Source organism: Camelus bactrianus, chromosome 3, assembly GCF_048773025.1.
Source record: "Camelus bactrianus isolate YW-2024 breed Bactrian camel chromosome 3, ASM4877302v1, whole genome shotgun sequence".
Classification (NCBI taxonomy): Eukaryota; Metazoa; Chordata; class Mammalia; order Artiodactyla; family Camelidae; genus Camelus; species Camelus bactrianus.
The window spans coordinates 40,072,722-40,094,432 of NC_133541.1; the positions used below are offsets into that span (position 1 = coordinate 40,072,722).

At 39.5% G+C, this 21,711-nt stretch overlaps 1 protein-coding gene across 2 annotated transcripts in view; it reads left to right on the top strand.

Annotated features, from left to right (window-relative positions):
- Positions 1-21,711, top strand: part of RAB3C (RAB3C, member RAS oncogene family) — a 255,698-nt gene that overhangs the window by 109,441 nt on the left and 124,546 nt on the right. For both annotated transcript variants that reach the window (XM_045525090.2, XM_045525089.2), the window contains exon 3: positions 4,353-4,471. In XM_045525090.2, the coding sequence (XP_045381046.1) occupies positions 4,353-4,471 (119 nt within the window). The remainder of the gene's footprint in view (positions 1-4,352; positions 4,472-21,711) is intronic.

Here is a 21,711-nt window from a genome sequence, read left to right on the forward strand (position 1 = left end):
GGAATATGATATTCTGATTAATGAAATGCTTTTATTATGTAGAATTTTTAAATATACAAAAATATATCTAGAATAGGTAAAATAAATTTAATAAATACCTCTCACAGTCCCTAACTGGTACTAGGTTTTCACTTACGGTTTATTGAATGAATGAATGAATGAATGAATGAATCAGCATTAACACTAAGTTACATTGAGCATAACTAAAGCTTTCTCTGATGATTCAAATTAACTTCTCCAGGCAAAAGGCAGCAAGGTGCAAGTTAAGCAATGACTACTTGTTTGAATGCTAAATGAGTGTTTATTCCGCTTCACATCTTTGTGTCTGTTTGGAAATTCACTAGCTAAAGTGTGTCTTCTATTTTATGTTGCAGTGTTCTCATCCTCCATTTCTGTTGATTTCTTTCCTGAGTTATTACGTATTATTTCCTTTAACTTAAGTTACTTTTGTTGATCAGTTAACATCAATGTGTTCTGGTTTGGTTTTTCCAGCTACTTTATCATATGTCAGGATTGTCTGTCCTTCAATCTATTTTTCTCTGTCTGGACTTTCAATAAATGTATTTTGATGGTGGCGATATTATTTGAGTTATGTTTCTTTACAAATGGTTACTTCCATTTTCCCTTTGATCCAATACAGAGAGAAGTAACCACCAAAACAAACAAAAAAACAAATTACAATATAACCCAGATCTTACAGATGAAAGCTATTTCCTCAATCCTAAAACTGCACATTATCTCTGTGTGACCTCAGAAGGGTTTGAGAATGCACTACATCCAGTTAAAAAAAATAAGATGTTTCACCAGAGAAAGAAGATGTAAGGCAAAAACAGACAAAAATGCCAAAATTCAAACTGAATATGTTCCTTGCTGCTGCTTATCATGCTGCTAATGTTTTCCATTTTACAGCTCTTTTCTTGACAGATATTCAAGTATTTGCTAATCAAACCTATCATTAAAGCCAAAAATTCCTCCTAAAAACCTGACTGAGAAATCAAAATATTTAAATCAACTAAAATGATTTTATTTTTTTCTTAAAAGAGAAAAATGAAAGCTGACTCTTACAGAAGAAAGTTTCCATTTTTTAATCATATTTTTATCCCTCTTTTTTTCTGGGAGAGATTTCCATTTGTGTTTTTCAATCACCAGAAGCCTACGTTTATAGAAAACCAGCAGGTATCTCCAGTCATTAGAATCAACTGAGCAGAGGAACAAGGCAACACCAGGGTCTGGAGCAAGTTGAGAAGAGGTACCATTTTAGTCAGTTACCTTTTGAAACTCTCACATTTAATTACATTAGTAGCACTTGACATTATAAATGTTCTTTTCTTTCCAATGTAACCTTTTATCATCATTAGTAAATGTCCAATGTAATGAAGTGTTTTTTTTTTTTTCCCCCTGGCTTGTTTTTCTTCCTAATATAATGGGAGAGAAAATGCTTATGAGTTTATAATCCTGTTGTTTTCAATACTCAAAACCAATGCAGAGCCATCTTAGTTGTACTCTTTGTTATTTTCTTCGCATTTTGAAAGGAAGTTTCCTCTTTGTATTTCTTACTGCACTTCCCCCGCTTGGTGCAATTTCTTATTTTCCCTGAGAGCTTTTAGGTGACGACTACCTCCAATTAGGTTGTGTTTCTGGCTTCCAGTCAGAGTATGATGGGGGATCCTGCCCCTTGCTGTGACTTAAATGCTGTCTGAAAGCTTCTCTGTTTTTTCTCTCTCTTCAAAGATGCTTTTGTCCCTCTCTCTCTCTTTTTAAATTTTGATACATAATGGCTCTCCAACCCTGTGGTTTCCTATAACATCTCCATGTAACAGGGCCTTGATTTCTGTTCTTTCACTCACAGTGTGAAATTGATGTGTTTTATAACACTAGACCTCGTTTCTTTACTGTCAGAATAAAATTAACATCTTAGGAAAAGGGAAGCCATCACTGGAAGAGGTCGAGAAGAAAGAGATAATGTCTTAGTTTTCCAGCACAACATTATTCAGTGTCTGTGTTGTGGACATGCTTGACAGGGAGGGTCTGGGTCACCTTTTAGCAGTGCCTCGGGCATATTGGCTGTTTTCTCCTATTGTGTAGAGAAGGCAGCAGCATTGTGTTCCCAACCTGTAAGAAGGCTCCTTAATCAATGCCAAAAAGATACTTCATGAAGAGATAAAGCTATTTAAAGTTACTTCACAAAAGGCAAAAAGGTAATTTTGTAGATAATGTATTCTGAAAAATATGAACCCAAGACAAAAGTGCCTAAGTTTTAAAAGAGAATGACTAGTTATAAGGGGTTCTGTCCCCCAGAGAGCCAAAGTATGTTACACCATCTCCGGTTGTACCTTGCTTTTTCAATACGGTCTTTGGGAAGTTGGTTCTCTTTCTTCTGATTTCACAGTTGGATAGACTGTTACTTGAATTCGATCCAGTGAATATCCAAGAATATCCAAATAAGCTCAAGACTGGCTTCTTTCCGTCTAATAAATTTGTAAATTTGTCCCAATTACATGCAGTTTTTGATACCCTTGTTTCTCTCTAACATCTACACTTTCATATTTATAAAGTACTAAGCAAAATACAATAAAACATTCCAATATTCTTTGATTATATATCATTTCAATTTATGTATAGCATTTCCCCCCTATATTCAAAGAATTGTCAACTTTTCATGTGGTGAAATCTAGACTTTTCTTTTTGTTTTCTGCCAATTAATGGTATGTTCTGAAAGACCTTCCCCACTTGTTTTGCTTCACTTTTGCTATTTGGGGTCCCATACTCTCTTTTCACCTTACCTTTGGAAACTTATTTCAATAGTATTACCTAATAAACACCTCTAATCAGGCCGGCCTTATCCCTGCTCCTAAAGTAGAATGTAATTATTGCTGGCTTCATGGAAAGTCACACCCTTGGCTAATTTTCCAGTGTTCTTTCACACCCCCACATTCTCCTGGAGTCATTCACTGATTCCCTCAGCCTTCTTTGGTCACCCTTCTCTGAACTTTCAGGAGCCAAACAGAATAAACCTCACAAACTAGGAGGAGATTATGAGCTGTCTTGAGCTTCTGACCGTTAGTCCAGGGTGGCGTGGAAGCATCTTAGAAGGAAGACACCTATGGATGAGGAACAGCATATCCAGCACGAGTCCCATCCAGCAGGGAGATGTTTGCTTCACTCTGATGCTAAAGGGAACCTCTTTTTGTGTCACCCAACACATTAGCTTTCCCTCCAAGACCTATTAATATTAAGTCTTAGGGGGAGCTGGGAGGCACTGGGTGTACAACGGAGGCATCTCTGAGAGAAGGGGAGAAAGAGGATCCAGACTGAAGTCAGAAAGAAAGGAACATTTCTGTCCAAAATGCTATGCACCTAGAATACTAGGACAGAGAAATCAAAGCCCAATCTCTGTGGAAAGAGGCAGAGAGGGAAACCAAGGGGCTCTGGGTTGTAAGTGATAACCCCAGATCCTGAGACGACAAAGGGGCAAACGTTAGTTGAATTGAGGAATCATTTCTTCAGCTGCACTATGCAGTATACGTGATATACAGGGATCATTTCAGTGATGGAGCTGCCTCTGACTCTCAGATTTCACTACTGCATGTGGCTCTTTTGGAGGCCCTGAACTTGCATTTGTGAGATGCAGTCTTCCATCTTGTGTTAGCCTTGCCTCCCCAAATTTCAGGAATAACAGCCAATTCTTCCCGTTTATTGCACATTTTTCATGTGCTGAGCTCTGTGAAGCACTTTCCATGCGTTATTTCGTGTCACCCTAACAAGCATGCTGGACTTTAGAGGGTTTAAGTTTTTAGAGGTGCAGTGGCTCATGTGCCTTCCCCCATCTGTCTGATGGGAGAGCAGGAATCCCAGATCTGTCTGACCCAAACATCCACACGAAGCAGGCATTTTTATTCTCACTTTACAATTGAGTCAACTGAAGCTATACTGCATGCTTTTAAATGCAGGGACCGTTTCACAAACTTCTTTTTTCCCCTCACAGAGGATTGTACTTAGATAGTAAATATCTCATGATGGAACAAATATACTCTTCTGGTTTTAAACTATACAAAAGCCACAGAGTTTGATATGTGTAATCTTTTTATTTTCTATAATTAGATGCTGCTTTATGGGAATGATCCTGTGTGGAAGACACTTTTAGCTAGCTCTTTCCCCAGAACAGAATTTTTCATAATATTGCAGAGTCGCCATATAAAAATCATTAGGAAAAACAAGACTGTACAATATAAAGTGCTATACACTACAGATACCATTGAGGGTCTCTGTTATGACTGTTTTTGAAATAATTAATCACTTCCCACAAGACGCATTGCCTTAGTTTTTAAGAGATTTTTCTTGCTGTGTTTTAGGACACGGCAGGCCAGGAGAGATACAGGACGATCACCACAGCCTACTATCGCGGGGCCATGGGCTTCATTCTGATGTACGACATCACAAATGAAGAGTCCTTCAATGCAGTACAGGACTGGTAAGTAAGAGCAAATGTTCCCGTTAATGTCATTCAACTGTGTCTCCCTCCTTAAAGCAGTGAGCACATCACAATATAATATGTGTGTTTTATATACTGTGATCTCACTTATGTTTCACAAAGCAAGTAAGTGCTAGCTATGCTCAGACTCATTATTTAAGGATTCATAAGAAATCACGTTGGTGATTTTTCTATATTCACTCTGTTACTGAAGGTAAGTTTGTGTGCCTGACGCACCGTGAGGCCAAAGAAACTGAAACGTTGGAGTTTGGAGCAGAGAAATGTTTATTGCAGAGCCGAGCAAGAAGGACAGAGTGGCTCATGCCCAAGAAAACCCCCAACTCCCCGAAAGGTTTCAGGAAAGCATATTATAAGGCCAGATAAGGGAGGAGGGTCCTAGGTACATGATCAGCTCATGCACAATTCTCTGATTGGTTGATGTGGAGGTAACAAGGCGGTCAGCACTGTCAACCGCTGGGCACCAGAAGGTCTGGGGGCCCTATGCGCTCGATCATCAAGTAGTTTATTTCTTCCTCTGGTGGTGGTTTTTAGCATCTGAAAACCTCAGGAGATATACCTGAGATCCAGTTATCTGGGTACCTCAGAAAGGAGCTACAGCACAGGGTATGAGGGAGGGGTCTGACCCTGGAAGGGTCCTTAAAACTCTGGTGCTTTGCGTCCTGTCATCTTTAGTTCTGTGGAGACTAGTGCATGGCTTTTGATTTTATAAAAGTATAAATAATAAGCAGTTTAGAAGTGTACTGGTCTAAAATAGGGGCCTGGAAACTGAACCGTAACCCGAATCTGGCCTACGAGTCACATCTGACCCACCACTTGTTTTGTAAATGAAGCTTTATTGGAACCCAGCCAGGTGCATTTACTTATTGTCTGTAGCTATTTTCACGCTGCAACAGCAGAGCTAAGTCACTGCAACAGAGACCCCATAGCTCCCAAGCCTAAAACATCTTCCATCCGGCTGTTTACAGTAAAAATTTCCTGAGCCCTTCTCTGGATTTGTTAGATAGTTTTCAGTGTTTCAGATTGGCCTTACCGAGGGAAGGTGTGGAGGAGGGCATGAGGATGCTGGACTTTTCCATTGCATTTCTGATGCAAGAACCAAGGATCCTGCTAGGATGGCCGTTACCATTTTTTTTTAATTGAAGTATAGTTGATTTACAGTGTTGTGTTAGTTTCTGGTGTACAGCATAGTGATTCAGTTATACATATAAATAGATATATTCTTTTTCATATTCTTTTACATTAAAGGTTATTACAAGCTATTGAATATAGTTCCCTGTGTTATACAGTAGGACCTGGAGTTTGGGATTAGCAGATACAAACTACTGTTTACAAAATAGACAAATCATTTGGTTTTAATGAGCTCAGCGGATCCCTCATCTGTTCTCAGTAGTTGTATAATTTTCGTTGGAACAACAGGCCAGAATTATGGGCACCCAGTGTCCCTCACCTGTCAACAGACCATCTGCCCTATCTCAGTCCCCATCCTCCTCCAATTCAGTAACTGTTGGACTCTCTTTACCCGCTCTTTCCTTTGGGGCTCTGTTTCCTGTCTTCTTAGAGGTGCATTTCCCAGATTATTCTCATCTCTCTCTGACCTCTCCTCATTCTGCCTCCTAGCATTCACTCCCTCCTTCACCCAGCCAAGGGTAAGCATCCTGTCATGGCTTTTTTCTTGGGCTTATTCTGTTTCCTTGGCCATCTTATCCACTCTCACACATCATTTATCACTTATACCAGATGGCTCCCAAGTTTAAATATCGGGCCCCAGTCTGTCTTCTGAACTGAGGTGTTGCATTTCCAGGTAGCCAAAATATTTCTCCACCTGGACATCCTGCTGGTGTCTCAGAATCAGGTATCTTCACCTGAAACTGCTCACCCTCCTGACTTCAGTTCTGCTATTCATTGAGGCCAGAGTGCTTTGTTACCCAGGTCCACCCTGAACCCACTCTAACTTCCATCCATCCAAATCTGGGACCTGATCTTGCATATTAAATTTTTTTGAATATCCTTTGAATCTGTTCCTGCCTGGAAAACCATGTGACCATCATTGCTCAGCTTTTTAATGTTCTCTTTTTCATCTTCCTTCATAACAGCCTTCTAACTGGTCTTTCTCCCCTTAGATTTCGTCCCATCCCAACCCATCCTATCCCACTGCTGCTCTATTACCCCAAAAGAACATGATCCTAAAGATCATGGAAGACCCCTGCCTAAAAGGCAAGACTTACCATCCCCTCCTTAATTTATTAAAACTTCCTCAGCCTGACTTTCAGATGCATGACATTGTGGAACCACTGTATTTTTCCTGTCTCATCTCTCACTTTCTAAGGATGCAGCGCTGTGTTGCATTAGTCTGAGGTGAGCTGCTTTAGGTCATGTCTGTGTCACACTGATAACCAAGGTGAGAGTTGAGCAGAGCCCTTTCAGGAGAGGTTGGCAGGAGGAATGGAATGAGTGACTAGCCAGGAGCCCTTCAGACAGGAGGATTTGAGAGGGACATAAATTTGAGGGTGTCTGATAGAGAATTTCAAAGCTTATGGAAATATAAAGGGTAAAGTGGCTATTGGGTTTAAAACAAAATTTGGTTCTGAAACTCTTTGAAACCAAAGTGAAAACCATCGCTGAAAAAAAAAAAATTAAACATGATGTGTTCTACAGCTTTCAATATAGGAAGGGGTAAAAATTGTAGTACCAATCCCTGAGGGCAAAGAAAGTTTTTTTTTTTTTAAATTAAATTCTGCTGGAAATGTCTTTAATTTGGGGCACATTGGGTTTATGTCAACAATGACTTTCATAACTAGTACTAAAAAGACCTCATGAGACTTCTTTGTTATAGTGCCTTCAAAACATAGAAGACAAACATTAGAACATATTCAGTGAAGACCCCCATGAGAGGCTCAGACTTCCTTTTTGAAATATAATCCAAGCACATAGACTTCTTGTGATCGCAAATGATCCAAGAATTGAATGGAACCACTCAAGGGAATACATCGATTCTGTGCTACCCAGATTATCCTCCCTGAATACCATCTTTCTACATTATACCTTAGATAGAAAGCAGTTTGTGCTTATCTTCTCTGAAGATGGCCTCAGGTGCTTGTATTACATCCAATATCTTGGAGGCCAGATGCTGACTTTGTATTATTATGCTTGTTAAAGTCTCCAGTTTTTGAACTTCTTTTAGTCCCTTGAACTTCTTATACTTTTGGATTTTTCTTTCTCTGGGCCTTTGCACATGCTCTGCTTTCTACAAGAAACCACATTCATACCTCCCTGACACAGATCAAGCTGATTTCCTCTTATCCTTCAGATTTCAGCTTGACCATCATTTCCTCTGATAAGTCTTTTCTAACTCCAGATTCATTTACTTGCTTTTATGGTAGGCTCTTGAAACACCATTAATATATCTTACAACATACTGTAAATGCCTATTTTGTTTTCTGTTTTCTGCTGGATTCCAGGTTCCTTGAAGACAAGGGCTGCCTGTTTTTTTCACCTTTACACCTCAGTGTAAAGTGCTCAAAAAATAGTTATTGAATTAGTGAAGTGAAAGAAATTTGCATGGGAAGTACGTATCTACTGAGGTTACCTGAACTGATTGGCATGTTTTGTAAAAACAACAACAACAACAAAAAAAACCCGCAAGGAAGTAAACAATCACATTGTAGCTCTAAACAATCCCATTGGATGCTGCAACGAGGTCTACAGTGTTCTTCAGCTTGGTCCATGTGGTGAAACTGTGTGTAATCATGGTCAGTAACTGGACTAATTTGCCAGATCCCTGTTTGCTTAAACCTGCAGTTTACTAAGGAGATAACTGTGTGGAGTTCAAACTCAAGAGCAGCAATTTAGTGGCTCTACACTTTTGAGAAAATAGAGGTTACCTTTTTTTTTGAAAACAGAGCATTCTGTGCTTTGACTCCTCCAATGGGCTTCGATTTAAGAAATAAATTAAATGAGTGATTTATTAGAGAGACAAGTCCCAAGTAGATTTAGATAGTTGTAGAAACACAAGATTACCACTGGGAATTTTGTTGCCTTTGAAATGTTTCTCACAGGAGCTGTGGCAAGTAGAGTTTTCTGCATCTCACTTGGAGCGTGACCCTGAGTATACAGAACTCAGATCTGCTGTCCAGGCTCTTTCTGAACATCTAGTATTAAGACTCTAATGTCTATACATAATGCAGTACATGTTCACTTGACTTCAAATCTTCCCCATTCCTGGCTCTAAATGCATTTCTGTTCTAAGTATGGCATGGCCACAGGCTGCTGTATTTCCTGTAGGAAATTGTCATTGGCTTATCTGCCCGACCTTATTTACATTCTGCTTTTTATGACACAACGAAAAACTATAAATATAAGGATGTTTTTAAAGGCAGGAAATCTGGGGAGCAGATTGATATTTTTAAAAAGCCACCAGACTGAGGATCAAAGTCTGACACCATAATCCCACCAGTTTTAAATAATTCATTTCCATGACATTCAGGGTACCATGGCAGATGTGCTAGAACTGGAGTGAAATTTCACCTTCACATATTCTCTTCCTCTGCAATTTTCTCTCGCTTTCTTTTTCTCCCAAAATCTGTAATGGCCTTAAATTAAGGTGACCTCATGTTAAATATGAAAGAATTGTATCCTGATAATAACAACTATGTTATGACGAGCAATTGCTAAGCCTTTGTTCAGAGCTTCCTAATATGGACTCCACGGATAATGTGGACCAATCGCATATCTAGAATCCCGCCACACCTCCCATTTCCGCTGTGTTTTAGTTTGCTAGGGACGCTGTAATAAAGTATCCCAAGCTGCATGCTTACTGAACAGAAAGGGGCTCACAGTTCTGGGGCCAGAAGTCCCAGATCAAAACGTCCATGGCGGAACTATACTCAGTAGCTTGTAGTAACCTATAATGAAATGGAATATGCAAAAGAATATATATGCATGTGTATAAATATATATCTATAACTGAATCGCTGTGCTGTACACCAGAAACTAACACACTATTGTAAAACGACTATACTTCAATTTAAAGAAAAAGTGTCCAGTGGGTTGGCTCCTTCTGAGGGCTATGAGAGAATCTGTTTGTCACCTCTGTCCCTTCTGGTGGCCTCAGGCATTCCTTCGCCAGTAGATAACATTCTCCCTGTGTTTTTACATATCTCCCCTTTATATGTGTCTCTCTCTGTGCTCAAGTTTCTCCTTCTTATGAGGACACTGTCATATTGGATCAGGGCCACCCCCAATGACCTTGTCTTAATCTGATCATCTGCAAAACCTTATTTTCAAATATAGTCACACTCAGAGGTACTAGGGATTGGAATTTCAACATTTTGAGGAGGGGATACAACTCAAGCCGTAACATACTGCTCCCAGCTTGGTTATGTCACCATCATCTCTTACCTGGTTTATTACGTGAGTCTAATTGGTCTCCCTGCTTCTAGCACTGCCCCAGCCCCCAGAATCTTCCCAGCACAACAGATGGAGTGAGCTTTTCAAACTGTAAATCAGATCATGTCATTCCTGCTCCAGACAGTCACAGCATCTCCACCTCTCCTGAATTAAAACCAAAGCCTTTACAGGCACCCGTAAGACCCTGCACAGTTTTACCCACTACCTCTCATACCTCACTTTCTCCTGTGCTCCATCTCTCACACCAGTCTAGCCACACCAACCTCTTTGCCATCCCTAGAACCTATCTGGCATGCTTCCACCTCAGGGCACTTTCTCCTGCTCTTCCCGCTGCCTGGAAGTCACTTCCCAGTTATCCTTTTGGTTCTCCCCTCACCTCCTTCCATTCTTCACTGTACCATCACCTTTTCAGCAAGGCCTTTTCCCACCCACCCTATTTTACACTGCAGCCCTCTTCCACACTCCCTATCCCTTTCTCTGCTTTATGTTGTTTCCATAGCATTTATCACCCTCTGATATGTTTTCCAGTTTACTCGTTTATCATGTCTGTCTCCCCAACAAGAATGCAAGCTTCATAGACTAGCAAATCTCTGTCCCATTTATGCAGTATTTTTTATACATGCCTAGAATAGTCCCTGGCACATACTAGATGTTCAATAAATATTTGTTGAATGAATGAATGTGTGAATGACAGAAAGAGAGGTATACAGGACTAGATCTTATTCATTTTGTGTCTTCATAGTCTAGCACAGTCCCAGGCACATGTCAATTATGTGTCCAACAAACAATTGATAACTGAGGGCTGGAATAGTATTAGACCATTATGATGAAAATAAATCAATGCTCTCAATCAACTCTTATAAGGAGGTACTGCCTATTTTACCAAAATTTTGCCTATATATACAAAATAAGACCCTCCAACTTCTCAGGAAGATGGGGAGATATGTGGGCAGAATTGATAAAGAGAGATCAGAATGTGCCTCATCTTCCGTATTGGGCAAAGTGACTCGAAGTTACCAGGTTAGTTCCTGTAGCACATTCCAGTTCTAAAATGGTCTTTTGAAATTTTTTTTTGGAAAGGAGAATATATTTGAGGCATGAGTTAGTACAATAAATGTACAGCACATATTTGGGGACACCTAAAAAGGGGCCCAAAGTGTGATCTAACCCAATGGGAAATATTTTCTCATCTCTTATGTACTCAAAGTTCCATCGACCAACTTTCTGCCTCTGGATTTTTTCATTTGTTTGTTTCCACTCACCTTTTCATTTGCTGGACTTGGTTCCAGCCCCATATTAGCTGCATGAAGAATGCAGACATGTTAAAAAATGTAAAGCCTTGAATTAAAGATATCTTAATTCAGCATTTTTTTTTTTTTTTTTGGTGATCTGGGAAATAGCCAAAGGCTTGAAGACTGAAGCAGGAAGCACATATTAGCAGTTAATGTGTTGATTATGTACAGAGAAGGAGCTAAGGGAATAGAAGTGCCCATCCTATCTGACTTTGTGTCTTGGTGCCAAGCTAACCTAAACTGCACTTGGGGATGACAATTACTATTCCATAAATATGGACACTAAAGTCAAGGCTAAAAGCTAAATTCTGGTTGCTGCAGCCGTCCCTCAGTCAGGCTACATAGGGAATATAAAGGTTAAATAAAAGGCTTGGACTTCTGGATAAAAGGCATTATATAAACATGATTGCTGTTTGTTCTGCTCTACCTGCACTCTGAAAATAGGCTCCTCGGCAGCTCCTCATGTGCAATTCTGTGTCACAATATTTATTGCAAATATCGTTACTTCCTCACAGGATCTCCTTGGCTTCTCTCTGTTTGATTATACCTTCTTTTCTTTGAAATTAGTTGCCTGTCTTTGGGGAGTAGATTTGCCTTGAAGGACACTAATTATACCTGTCACATAACTCCTCAGAGAGGAGATTGTGATAAGAGCTCATTTTCCAGGTCTAGATGCTCAGCTTGGCTTCTGGGTAACACTGTTAATGAAAAAAGCTAATCTGTGGGATGGTTGATGATCCTATTTGGAAAACAGAGCTTTAGGCTTTTAAACATGAACAGTTACGCTGACGTTTGTGAAAAGTTCAAATCAATTATTCTTACGCTGTCTTTAAATTTGGATTTGTCCAATTCTGTGATTAGATCCAAGCTAAACATTTTGGCAGGAACTTGTGTGAGTCTCCTGTATCCTTGTCAGTGTATCATCTAGGAAGCACACATTCATGTCTCATAATATTGGAGATGTTAAGTTTGATCATTTGATTTGATCAGATGATTTCTCCCTTGAAATCCTTTAGTAACAAATAAATGATTTACAGAGTAAAAAACAAAACAAAAAACAAAGATGAACAGTTATACTCGTGGCTTACTTGAACCTTACTGGTATTTTCAGGTCCACCATGAATATGATCTCCATCAGGCCTGCTTTCCAGCCTCAGTGAATATGTTGAGTATTTCATGATACCTACTGTAGGTCCTTATTTTCTAATTACCCAGTAAGCAAAAAATATGCACTCAGCCACTGCATTGTGAAACGAGTAGAAAGGCGGCATCTTCTAAGTCTACAACCTCCGTCTAATCTCTGCCTTTTTCTAAATCTATGACATTATTTGCCCCATATGGGGCTCCTAGCTGCAGCTGGAGGGTTCTGAAGCCCCCATTTATTCATTTAATGTTGGGGTGGGCTTGGTCATTTGTCTTTGCAGTTCAGTTCGTTGAGAAAATTATCCTTATTTATTATCAGTTGTAAACCAACCCCCCTATACACCTACTCCTTAAAAACTAGTAGATATTACAGGAACCTATTCTAAAGAGAAAATTAGAAAAATAGCACAACATGAATCATGAAAGGATTATTTTGTCACCGGAAAACATAGGTCATTGTCATTGTGTATGATATCTGACTCCATTAAATTTAGACAGAGCCCATAGCAAGTGTTTTCCTGTAACTTTTTCTTACCATACCATCGAATTCCAAAGCAAGAGCAAGAGTCATGGTGTGAAAGAAGAACGTATAAGCAGCCCAACCATGTCACAGTCTCCACGTCCTCCATCTCATGTTCTTTACTCACAAATAACACTTAGAACAGTCCTCATTTAAAGTCTACTGTATCCTGTGACCTAATTTTAATTTTTTTATATTGAATGTTTTTTTGTTTGTAGTTTTCCTTCCCATAGCACACTGAGAGCCACAGCTGGCAGATGGCAGGTGAAGGAAGGGATGTCACAAGGCCTGAGTGCTGTCTTAGGTAGTTCCCTAACTTTTTTTGAACCAAATACTCATAGCCACTAAAACTTTTTGAGTAGTCCTTCCAATTTATGTCTACCCAGAGTTAGTCAAGGTTAAGGGCACAGTCCTCCAGGAGACTGGCCTCATTTCAGATACTAAGTATCAGTTTGGCATCCACTGAGCTACCTTTACTTCTGACCAGTGGGCTACAAATTCACGGTCTCCCATGACCACTTTTAGGTGTGATAATTCACTAGAATGACTTACAGAATTCAGGAAAGTGCTGTACTTACAATTATAGTTTTACTATAACAAAAGGATACAAAGTCAGAACCAGCCAAACAGAGATGCATAGAGCAAGATCTGGGAGAGTTTCAAGTGCAAAGCTTCTGTTGTCTTCAGGGACATGCCACCTTTCAGGCTCACTGATATGTCACAACAGGCAGGGCATTGCCAGCCAGGGAAGTTCACCCAAGCTCTGGTGTCCAGAGTTTTTATTGGGGTTTCTTTACATCGGCATGATTCATGGAATCATTGCCGAGATGGTTGAACTCATTTCCAACCCACCTCCCCTCCTCAGAGGATGGCCTGATATCATGTGACTAAAAGTGCCAACCATCTAATCACAGAGTTGGTCTTTTTGGTGTGGCCACCCGCTCATCCTGAGCCATGTCATTAGCATTAACTATTGGGTTTGCTTTAAGGGACCCACCATGAATAACAAAGGCACTTCAGTAACTGGGAAATACCAAGGATTTAGAGGTTACCTCCCAGGAACTAGAGACAAAAGCCCAGCCAAATTATTTTATTACACAATATGCATTTATTTATTCATAGATAATCACATACCATTGTGCCAATCTATAATGCACGTTACAAAATAAACACAGAAAACTAGATGCTAAAAAGGAATGAGTTAGAGGGAGGGTATATCTCAAGTGGTAGAGCACATACTTAGCATGCATGAGGTCCTGGGTTCAATCCCGAATACCTCCTCCAAGAATATATACATAAATAATTACCTCCCCCTACAAATAAATAAATAAAAAAGGAATGAGTTATATATAAATAGAGTTTCTGTTATTGTCTTCGACACCCTTGTGGAAAACCACTTTGCAGAAAATTGCCCTAAACAAGCCCACCAAGGAGCCCCGTGAGGCTCATGAAAGTGGTGCACACCTGCTTCAACAGCACCAGCGGTCCTTCCGCCCCCCACCAAACATGCTGATGTACATCTTACTCTCTCCTTGTCATTCCTTCCTCCTCTCGCCTTTGTTGACTCCCCAGATCTTGCTATTCACATCAGTTTCCTTGCCACTGAAGCGAAACGTGGTGATAAGGCCAGTATGACAGGGTCGTGTTGATACAGCCCTCATCAAAATGCCTGTGTCTAAGTGTCAGAACATTCTTTTTTTTTTTATTGAAGTATAGTCAGTTTACAATGTGTCAATTTTTGGTGTACAGCATCATGTTTCAATCTTACGTATACATACATATGTTCGTTTTCATATTCTTTTTCACCTTAAGTTGCTACAAGGTATTGAATATAGTTCCCTGTGCTGTACAGTATAAACTTGTTGTTTATCTGTTTTATATATAGTAATTAGTATCTGCAAATCTTGAACTCCCAGTTCATCCTTTCCCATCTCTTTCCCCCCTGGTAACCATATGTTTGTTTTCTATGTCTGTGAGTCTGTTTCTGTTTTGTAAATAAATTTGTCCCTTTTTTTTTTTAGATTCTACGTATAAGTGATATCATATGGTATTTTTCTTTCTCTTTCTGGCTTACTTCACTTAGAATGACAGTCTCTAGGTCTATCCATGTTGCTATAAATGGCGTATTTTACTACTTTTTATGGCTGAGTAGTATTCCATTGTGTAAATATACCAAAACTTCTTTATCTAGTCATCTGTTGATGGACATTTAGGTTGTTTCCATGTCTTGGCTGTTGTAAATAGTGCTGCTATGAACACTGGGTGCATGTATCTTTTCGAATTAAAGTTTCCTCTGGATATATGCCCAGGAGTGGGATTGCTGGATCATATAGTAAGTCTATTTTTAGTCTTTTGAGGACTCTCCATACAGTTTTCCATAATGGCTGCACCAAAGTACATTCCCACCAACAGTGTAGGAGGGTTCCCTTTTCTCCACACTCTCTCCAGCATTTATTGTTTGTAGACTTTTTAATGATGGCTCTTGTGACTGGTGTGAGGTGATACTTCATTGTAGTTTTGATTTGTATTTCTTCTTTTTATAAGCAGATAGTAGAACCACGAATATTTTTACCTCTTGGTCCAAATTGGTCCATTCCTAACCCCACTTCTGATCAAACTCCTTCCCCCAACCTCGTGCCTTCTCTGAACCCCCCTGGGCTTGACTTTAAACATGGCATTTTTTGATAGATTTGTTTCGTGGCATTCAAGGAGTTAAGTATAGTAAAAACTAGCTATGCCCTACCGCTACCCAGCACTTCCTAATTACATAGCAAATATTTAAGCAACGTGGAAAAATGGATGCTCTGCTACAATTGAAATTATTTCCTTATCTTTCTGTTTCTGATAAACTCTTAACTTTAAATATGAATATTAATATGGTAATTTATGTAAATCTTTGCCTTCATAGTTTATATTCTGGAGATGAGTCTTTTCTGAATTGCTTGAGCACAGAATTTTATATCCTATGACCTTCTGATATGAATTGAAAAGTACCAAAGATGACTTCATTTATATAGCTGGATAAAACAGCTTATTTTAGGAGAAATTTCCTGCAGCTGAGAGGAAAAGTTGCCTTTTTAAAAAATGTCCTCAATTTAAAACCAACAGAGATAGGGATCTGGGAGGCAATGAGAAAGGCAGGAAGAAGGGAGCAGGATTATAGGTTAAAACTCCATTTAGAAAAAGGCAAGGCATACCAAGCAGAGAATTCTGAGGCTGCTGAGGGGAGCTGCGAGTGAAGGCCTTGCAGGCTGTTAATTGGAGTCCCTTGTCTCAAATGAGACAAACCCAACAAACCAGAGACTGTATAACCTTGGACACTCGACAGTATTTAACCTTTCTCAGCCTTACTTGTCTGTCTGTAAAAGAAATCAAGAAATCCTGACTTACAAGGGGATTGTGAGGAACAGAGAAGATCTAATGACCTGGCATGCTGTACACACTGAAGGGCAAGATAAAGCCCTTTAGTCTATGTCAGACTGTAGGCCTCAGTCCAGATTCCTCATTAGAATCACTCGGACATCTTTTCAGGACATATAGTTGTCCCTCAGTATCTGAGGGAAATCGGTTCCAGGAGCCCTCTTTGGATACTAAAATCTGTGGAATCTTAAGTCCCTTATATAAAATGGCATAGTATTTGCACACGCACGTCCTCCCGTAAACTTTAAATCATCTCTAGATCACTTTTAACACCTAATACAATGTAAATGCGAGTTACCATGCGGAAAATTCAAGTTTCGCTTTTTGGAACTTTCTGGAAATTTTTTGCAACATTCTCAATCCATGGTTGGTTGAATTTGAGGTTGGCTGAATCCAAGGATGTAGAATGCCCCTATGGAGGGCCGACTATTTTGTGTTCTGTACTAATTCAATCAAAATCTCTGTCATTGTGACCCCAGCATCAGGATTTCTTTAAAAATTTCTCCAATGTAAAGTGAAGTTACATTGAAAGATGAGAGCTTTTCCCAAGGAAATTTTAAATCACATATTATTGGAACTGGACTTATATATTGATAATAACATTCTGGGGAAATACATAAATATATCTTATATATAAAAGCTTCTTAAACTCTTATTTATTTAGATTTTACAGAACGATTTTTTTTTATACCCTTACCTCTACAACCAGTCCTTCCAAATTGACGACTCTATCTTAAATATTTCCACTTGGAACTGGACCCCAATGCTACATTCTTTGCCAGTTTTTTTTTTTTTTTTTTTTCAGGAATTCTAGAGTTCACCTAGAGATGCAGTATGGGGTCTAGGCACAGATCAGGAATTCAAAGCAAAGGGTTTAGACCAGCAAGATTCAGATCATGAGTCCTGAGCCAGCCAGATGCTGTCTGAGGCAGGTGCTCCTTCTAGACTCCCTCCCAGTGTGGGAAATGTAAGCTTGAACCCAGGGGCTGAATCAAGTAATTTCCCCTCGAGGAGATAAAGAGATGCAGTGACGAGAAGTAAGCGATTCCTATCAGATTTATCATCAGTGCTGCCTCTGCCAAAGTTCCCAGGACCCACTGAGTGTCTTATTGATGGAAGTGACTAGGAAAGGATTGAAATGGAAAAGGCTTCTGTAGGCCCGGGGTACATAGATCACCAGGCATGCAGCATTCCATGGCTTACAAGCCATGTGTGGCATGTCCAGCTGGCTCAGGCTGGGACAGGATGCTCCACGTCAGGAGCAGCAGCATCACCTGGGAGGTGTTTTCAAATGAGTGCCTTCTCGTGGTTTCGTTGTTCTCTCCGATAAGATGGCTGCTTAGAAAACAGGCAAGGCCAGAGTCTCTGAGATTTAGCGCCTCTTGAATTGGCAGAATAGGGAGATGATCATCTTTGTGGCTTTCCAAACATTTGTGTGTGTGTGTGTATTTTTTTAATTGAAGAATCGTCAGTTTATAGTGTTGTGTCAATTTCCAGTGTACAGCACAATGTTTCAGTCATACGTGAACGTACATATATTTGTTTTCATATTCTTTTTCACCTTAAGTTACTACAAGATATTGAATATAATTCCCTGTGCTATACAGTATAAACTTGTTTATCTATTTTATATATATCAGTTAGTATCTGCAAATCTCTAACTCCCAATTTATCCCTTCCCATTCCTGGTAACTCCCTCCCTGGTAACTACATGTTTGTTCTCTATGTCTGAGAGTCTGTTTCTGTTTTGTAAATAAGTTTGTTTGCCTTTTTTCTTTTTTTTTGATTCCACATAAAGGTGATATTATATGGTATTTTTCTTTCTCTTTCTGGCTTACTTCAGTTAGAACGACAGTCTCCAGTTCCATCCATGTTGCTGCAAATGGCGTTATTGTGTTATTTTTATGGCTGAGTAGTATTCCATTGTGTAAATATACCAAAACTTCTTTATCCAGTCATCTGTCAGTGGACATTCAGGGTTGTTTCCATGTCTTGGCTATTGTAAATAGTGCTATGAATATTGGGGTGCGTGTATCTCTTTGAATTAAGATTCCCTCAGGATATATGCCCAGGAGTGGGATTGCTGGATCATATAGTAAGTCTATTTTTAGTCTTTTGAGGAATCTCCGTACTGTTTTCCATAATGGCTGCACCAAACCACATTCCCACCAACAATGTAGGAGGGTTCCCTTTTCTCCACACCCTCTCCAGCATTTATCGTTTGTGGACTTCTGAATGATGGCTATTGTGACTGGTGTGAGGTGATACTTCATTGTAGTTTTGATTTGCATTTCTCTGATAATTAACAATACTGAGCATTTTTCATGTGTCTATTGGCCACTTGTATGTCTTCACTGGAGAATTGCTTCTTCAGGTCTTCTGCCCATTTTTTGGATTGGGTTGTTTGTTTTTTTGTTATTAAGTTGTATGAGCTGTGTATATATTCTGGAAATTAAGCCCTTGTCATTCTCATCTTTTGCAAATATTTTCTCCCATTCTGTAAGTTGTCTTTTTGTTTTGCTTATGATTTCCTTTGCTGTGCAAAACCTTGTAAGTTTAATTAGGTCCCATTTGTTTATTTTTGCTCTTATTTCTATTGCCTGGGTAGCTGCCCTTGAAGAACAAATCTTCGACAAAGGAGGCAAGAGCATACAATGGAATAAAGATAGTCTCTTCAGCAAATTGTGTTGGGAAAACTGGACAGCTGCATGTAAATCAAGCATTTTATATATATATATATATTTAAAACTTGGATATGAAGCCCACAGTATGCTGGATATAGCTTATAAGATTCAATTCAGGGGTTTGGCAGGGGGCAATCAAGTTTTTGTGTGGCAGTCACTGTGAAAGTCACCAGACCGGTATTGCAGAATCAGCCTTTGTCTCTAAGATTGCCTTTTGGGTCAGTCTCTCAGCCCTTGCCTCCCCTCTCTCTCTTCCATGTACAGGGCTTTTCTGCATGCAACCTTTAATTTCCAAAGCCTCCATTCGCCCAGGCCTACTGCGGCAGAAGTAGATGGGGTGTAATAATTGCAGGTGTCTTTCTTCACTCCAGCCACACCAAACCACGGGCCATAGTTGACATGTGCGGTGCTTCCTGCTCCTCCATTGTTCTGCAGAACAAGGGGCCCCTGTCCTGACTTGGGAGACCTCTGGAGCCCTCCTTTCCTTCTAAAGCCCACTGTGAATATTCCCCTCCTTGATGGTGCAGGTAATGTCCTAACTGAGGGCACTCTGATGCTGGCCAGGGAGCAGGACTTCATTAAGTGTGAGTTACCGTCCCTTCCTCCTATCAGGTTCGGTTTTTTCTCAGGGGCTCCCTCTGCCCTGCCCCTTATCCATCTCGTAAGCACTTATTTCATCCTGCCTTGTGTTATCATCTTTACCTGCTTACTTCCTCCACTATGCTCTAAAGGTCTTAAATATGAGTTAGAGTGATACCTATCCCAGCATCTCTCAAAGAACTTTACAGTTAGTAGGCACTCAATTCACATGCAATTGATGAATAAATAAATGAGAAAACAAATGCCCAGGCTCAACCTTCACCTATATAACTCCCTTTCCACAGGCTTTTCTCCCCGTTTAAACAACTTCTATTAGCTGATTGCTTTGGTGCTTTCCAGGGACAAATCAGATTAGAACAATTTACAGGATGTATATAAATTGATAACTGACTTGCTCAGGTAGATGGGAACATTTGTACTTTAGAAGGAGAGTTTTATATCCCTAAACCAATCCCCAATTTATGAAGAATTTATGATGAATATAAATAGGAAGGGTTTTTTTGTTCCTTGCTGAGGCTAGGAAAAAACAAAAAACAAAAAATAACCTTCCATTCTAGGCAGTCACCATCCACCCTGTAATTAGTTTATCAGGGAGTCAGCCCAAGGAGCCAGCATCATCCTATTGTGTTTTTAGGCAGCTCACTGCCTGCCCCTTCTCACTACCCTTGCAGAGATCTATGGGATTTACAGGAAACAAAGACATCACAAAGGGGAGAGTGAGAGAGAGGATGGGTTATATGCTAAATATTTAAACTGGGCATCAGGAAGCAGCTAACTTCCTGAGAGTCAGAGAGTCATTGCCCGTATATGCACACACACGTAGCCTTCCTTGTGATATTTCAAGAGAACTGCACGTTGCAGCTTGGGTTTAACATTAAGGACTTTGATTTATGACTTCTCATTAGCAGCCACTACACACCAATGTGAGTCAGTCCCCTCTTGCATAGTAATTAACTCATCCATAAAGTAGATGTTTGACAGCTAGAATGAAAAGCAATATTTGTTTCATGCTGTTTCCGTAGCTGCAGGGGAATGCACATAATTTCACAGAAATCAGGAATCTTGAGTAGATCTGCCTGAAATAGAAAAGTATTTCACAAAGTTGGTTTGCAGATCAAATGCATTTCCAGATTCTGAAAAGGTGATAGAACTGTGACATTCTGCAAATGTAAAGATACTATTTGAATAATTACTGTTGATATTTATTTCATTGACTCCTGTTTCTAGATCAGAAAACTGCCTGATTGGGTCTTTGAGCTTGATACTTAATTGTCTCTCAGGACACATATACAAAAGCTAGCAAGAGGACGATGGAAGCTGAAACTGAACCAGTGAACTGGAACCTTCTGGTTACGCTGACAGAAGCTTCAGGTCCTCCCCTTTCCCTCAGAAATGAAGACATATTAAGTAGATACAACTCGTGTTGATCCAGCACCTACAAGGAAACCTCTATATTTTTTCTAATATTATTTCTGACCAGCTTTGTTTTAAATGAGATTTTTAGGTAGCATATATTACTATAACATTGGAAGGATCCTTACTGGAACCTTTAATAGGGTTGCCAGATGTACCAATAAAAGCAAAATTTGAATTTCAGATAAATAATGCATACATTTTAACATAAGTATTCCTATGCTATATTTGGAACATACCTACACTGAGAAATTTTTAATCGTTCATCTGAAATTAACACCTAACGGGGTATCCTCTATTTTATCTGGGTACCCTATTCTTTAGAGATTTACAGACAACCTGAGTATAGTAGATGCAATCTTTAAAACACTCACATTCTAACATTTCTCTAGTAAACTTCTCTTTCACTGCTTCCTGCCATCTGCCTCTCCCATTTTTCTGGAGGTCACAGCTGGTAACCAAATGCGTGCTATTATTTAGTCAAAATATTTATTATTTTTGAGCTTCCAAAGGCTGAGGTGAGAAATGTTCACAAAGAAAACAGCATAATGTGTGTTCATTGGTACTGATTCCATGGCACCCAACCAACCGAGTTTCCATGTTATTTTGTATATATATTTTTATCATCTTATTGCTTAAATCTTCTTTTTGTTCATCAGTAGAATTATAAAATTCTTTAGCTTGGGCAGCATAAAGTAAAATTCCATAGGTCTAACAGTATTCAGCACCAAGTCATTTACT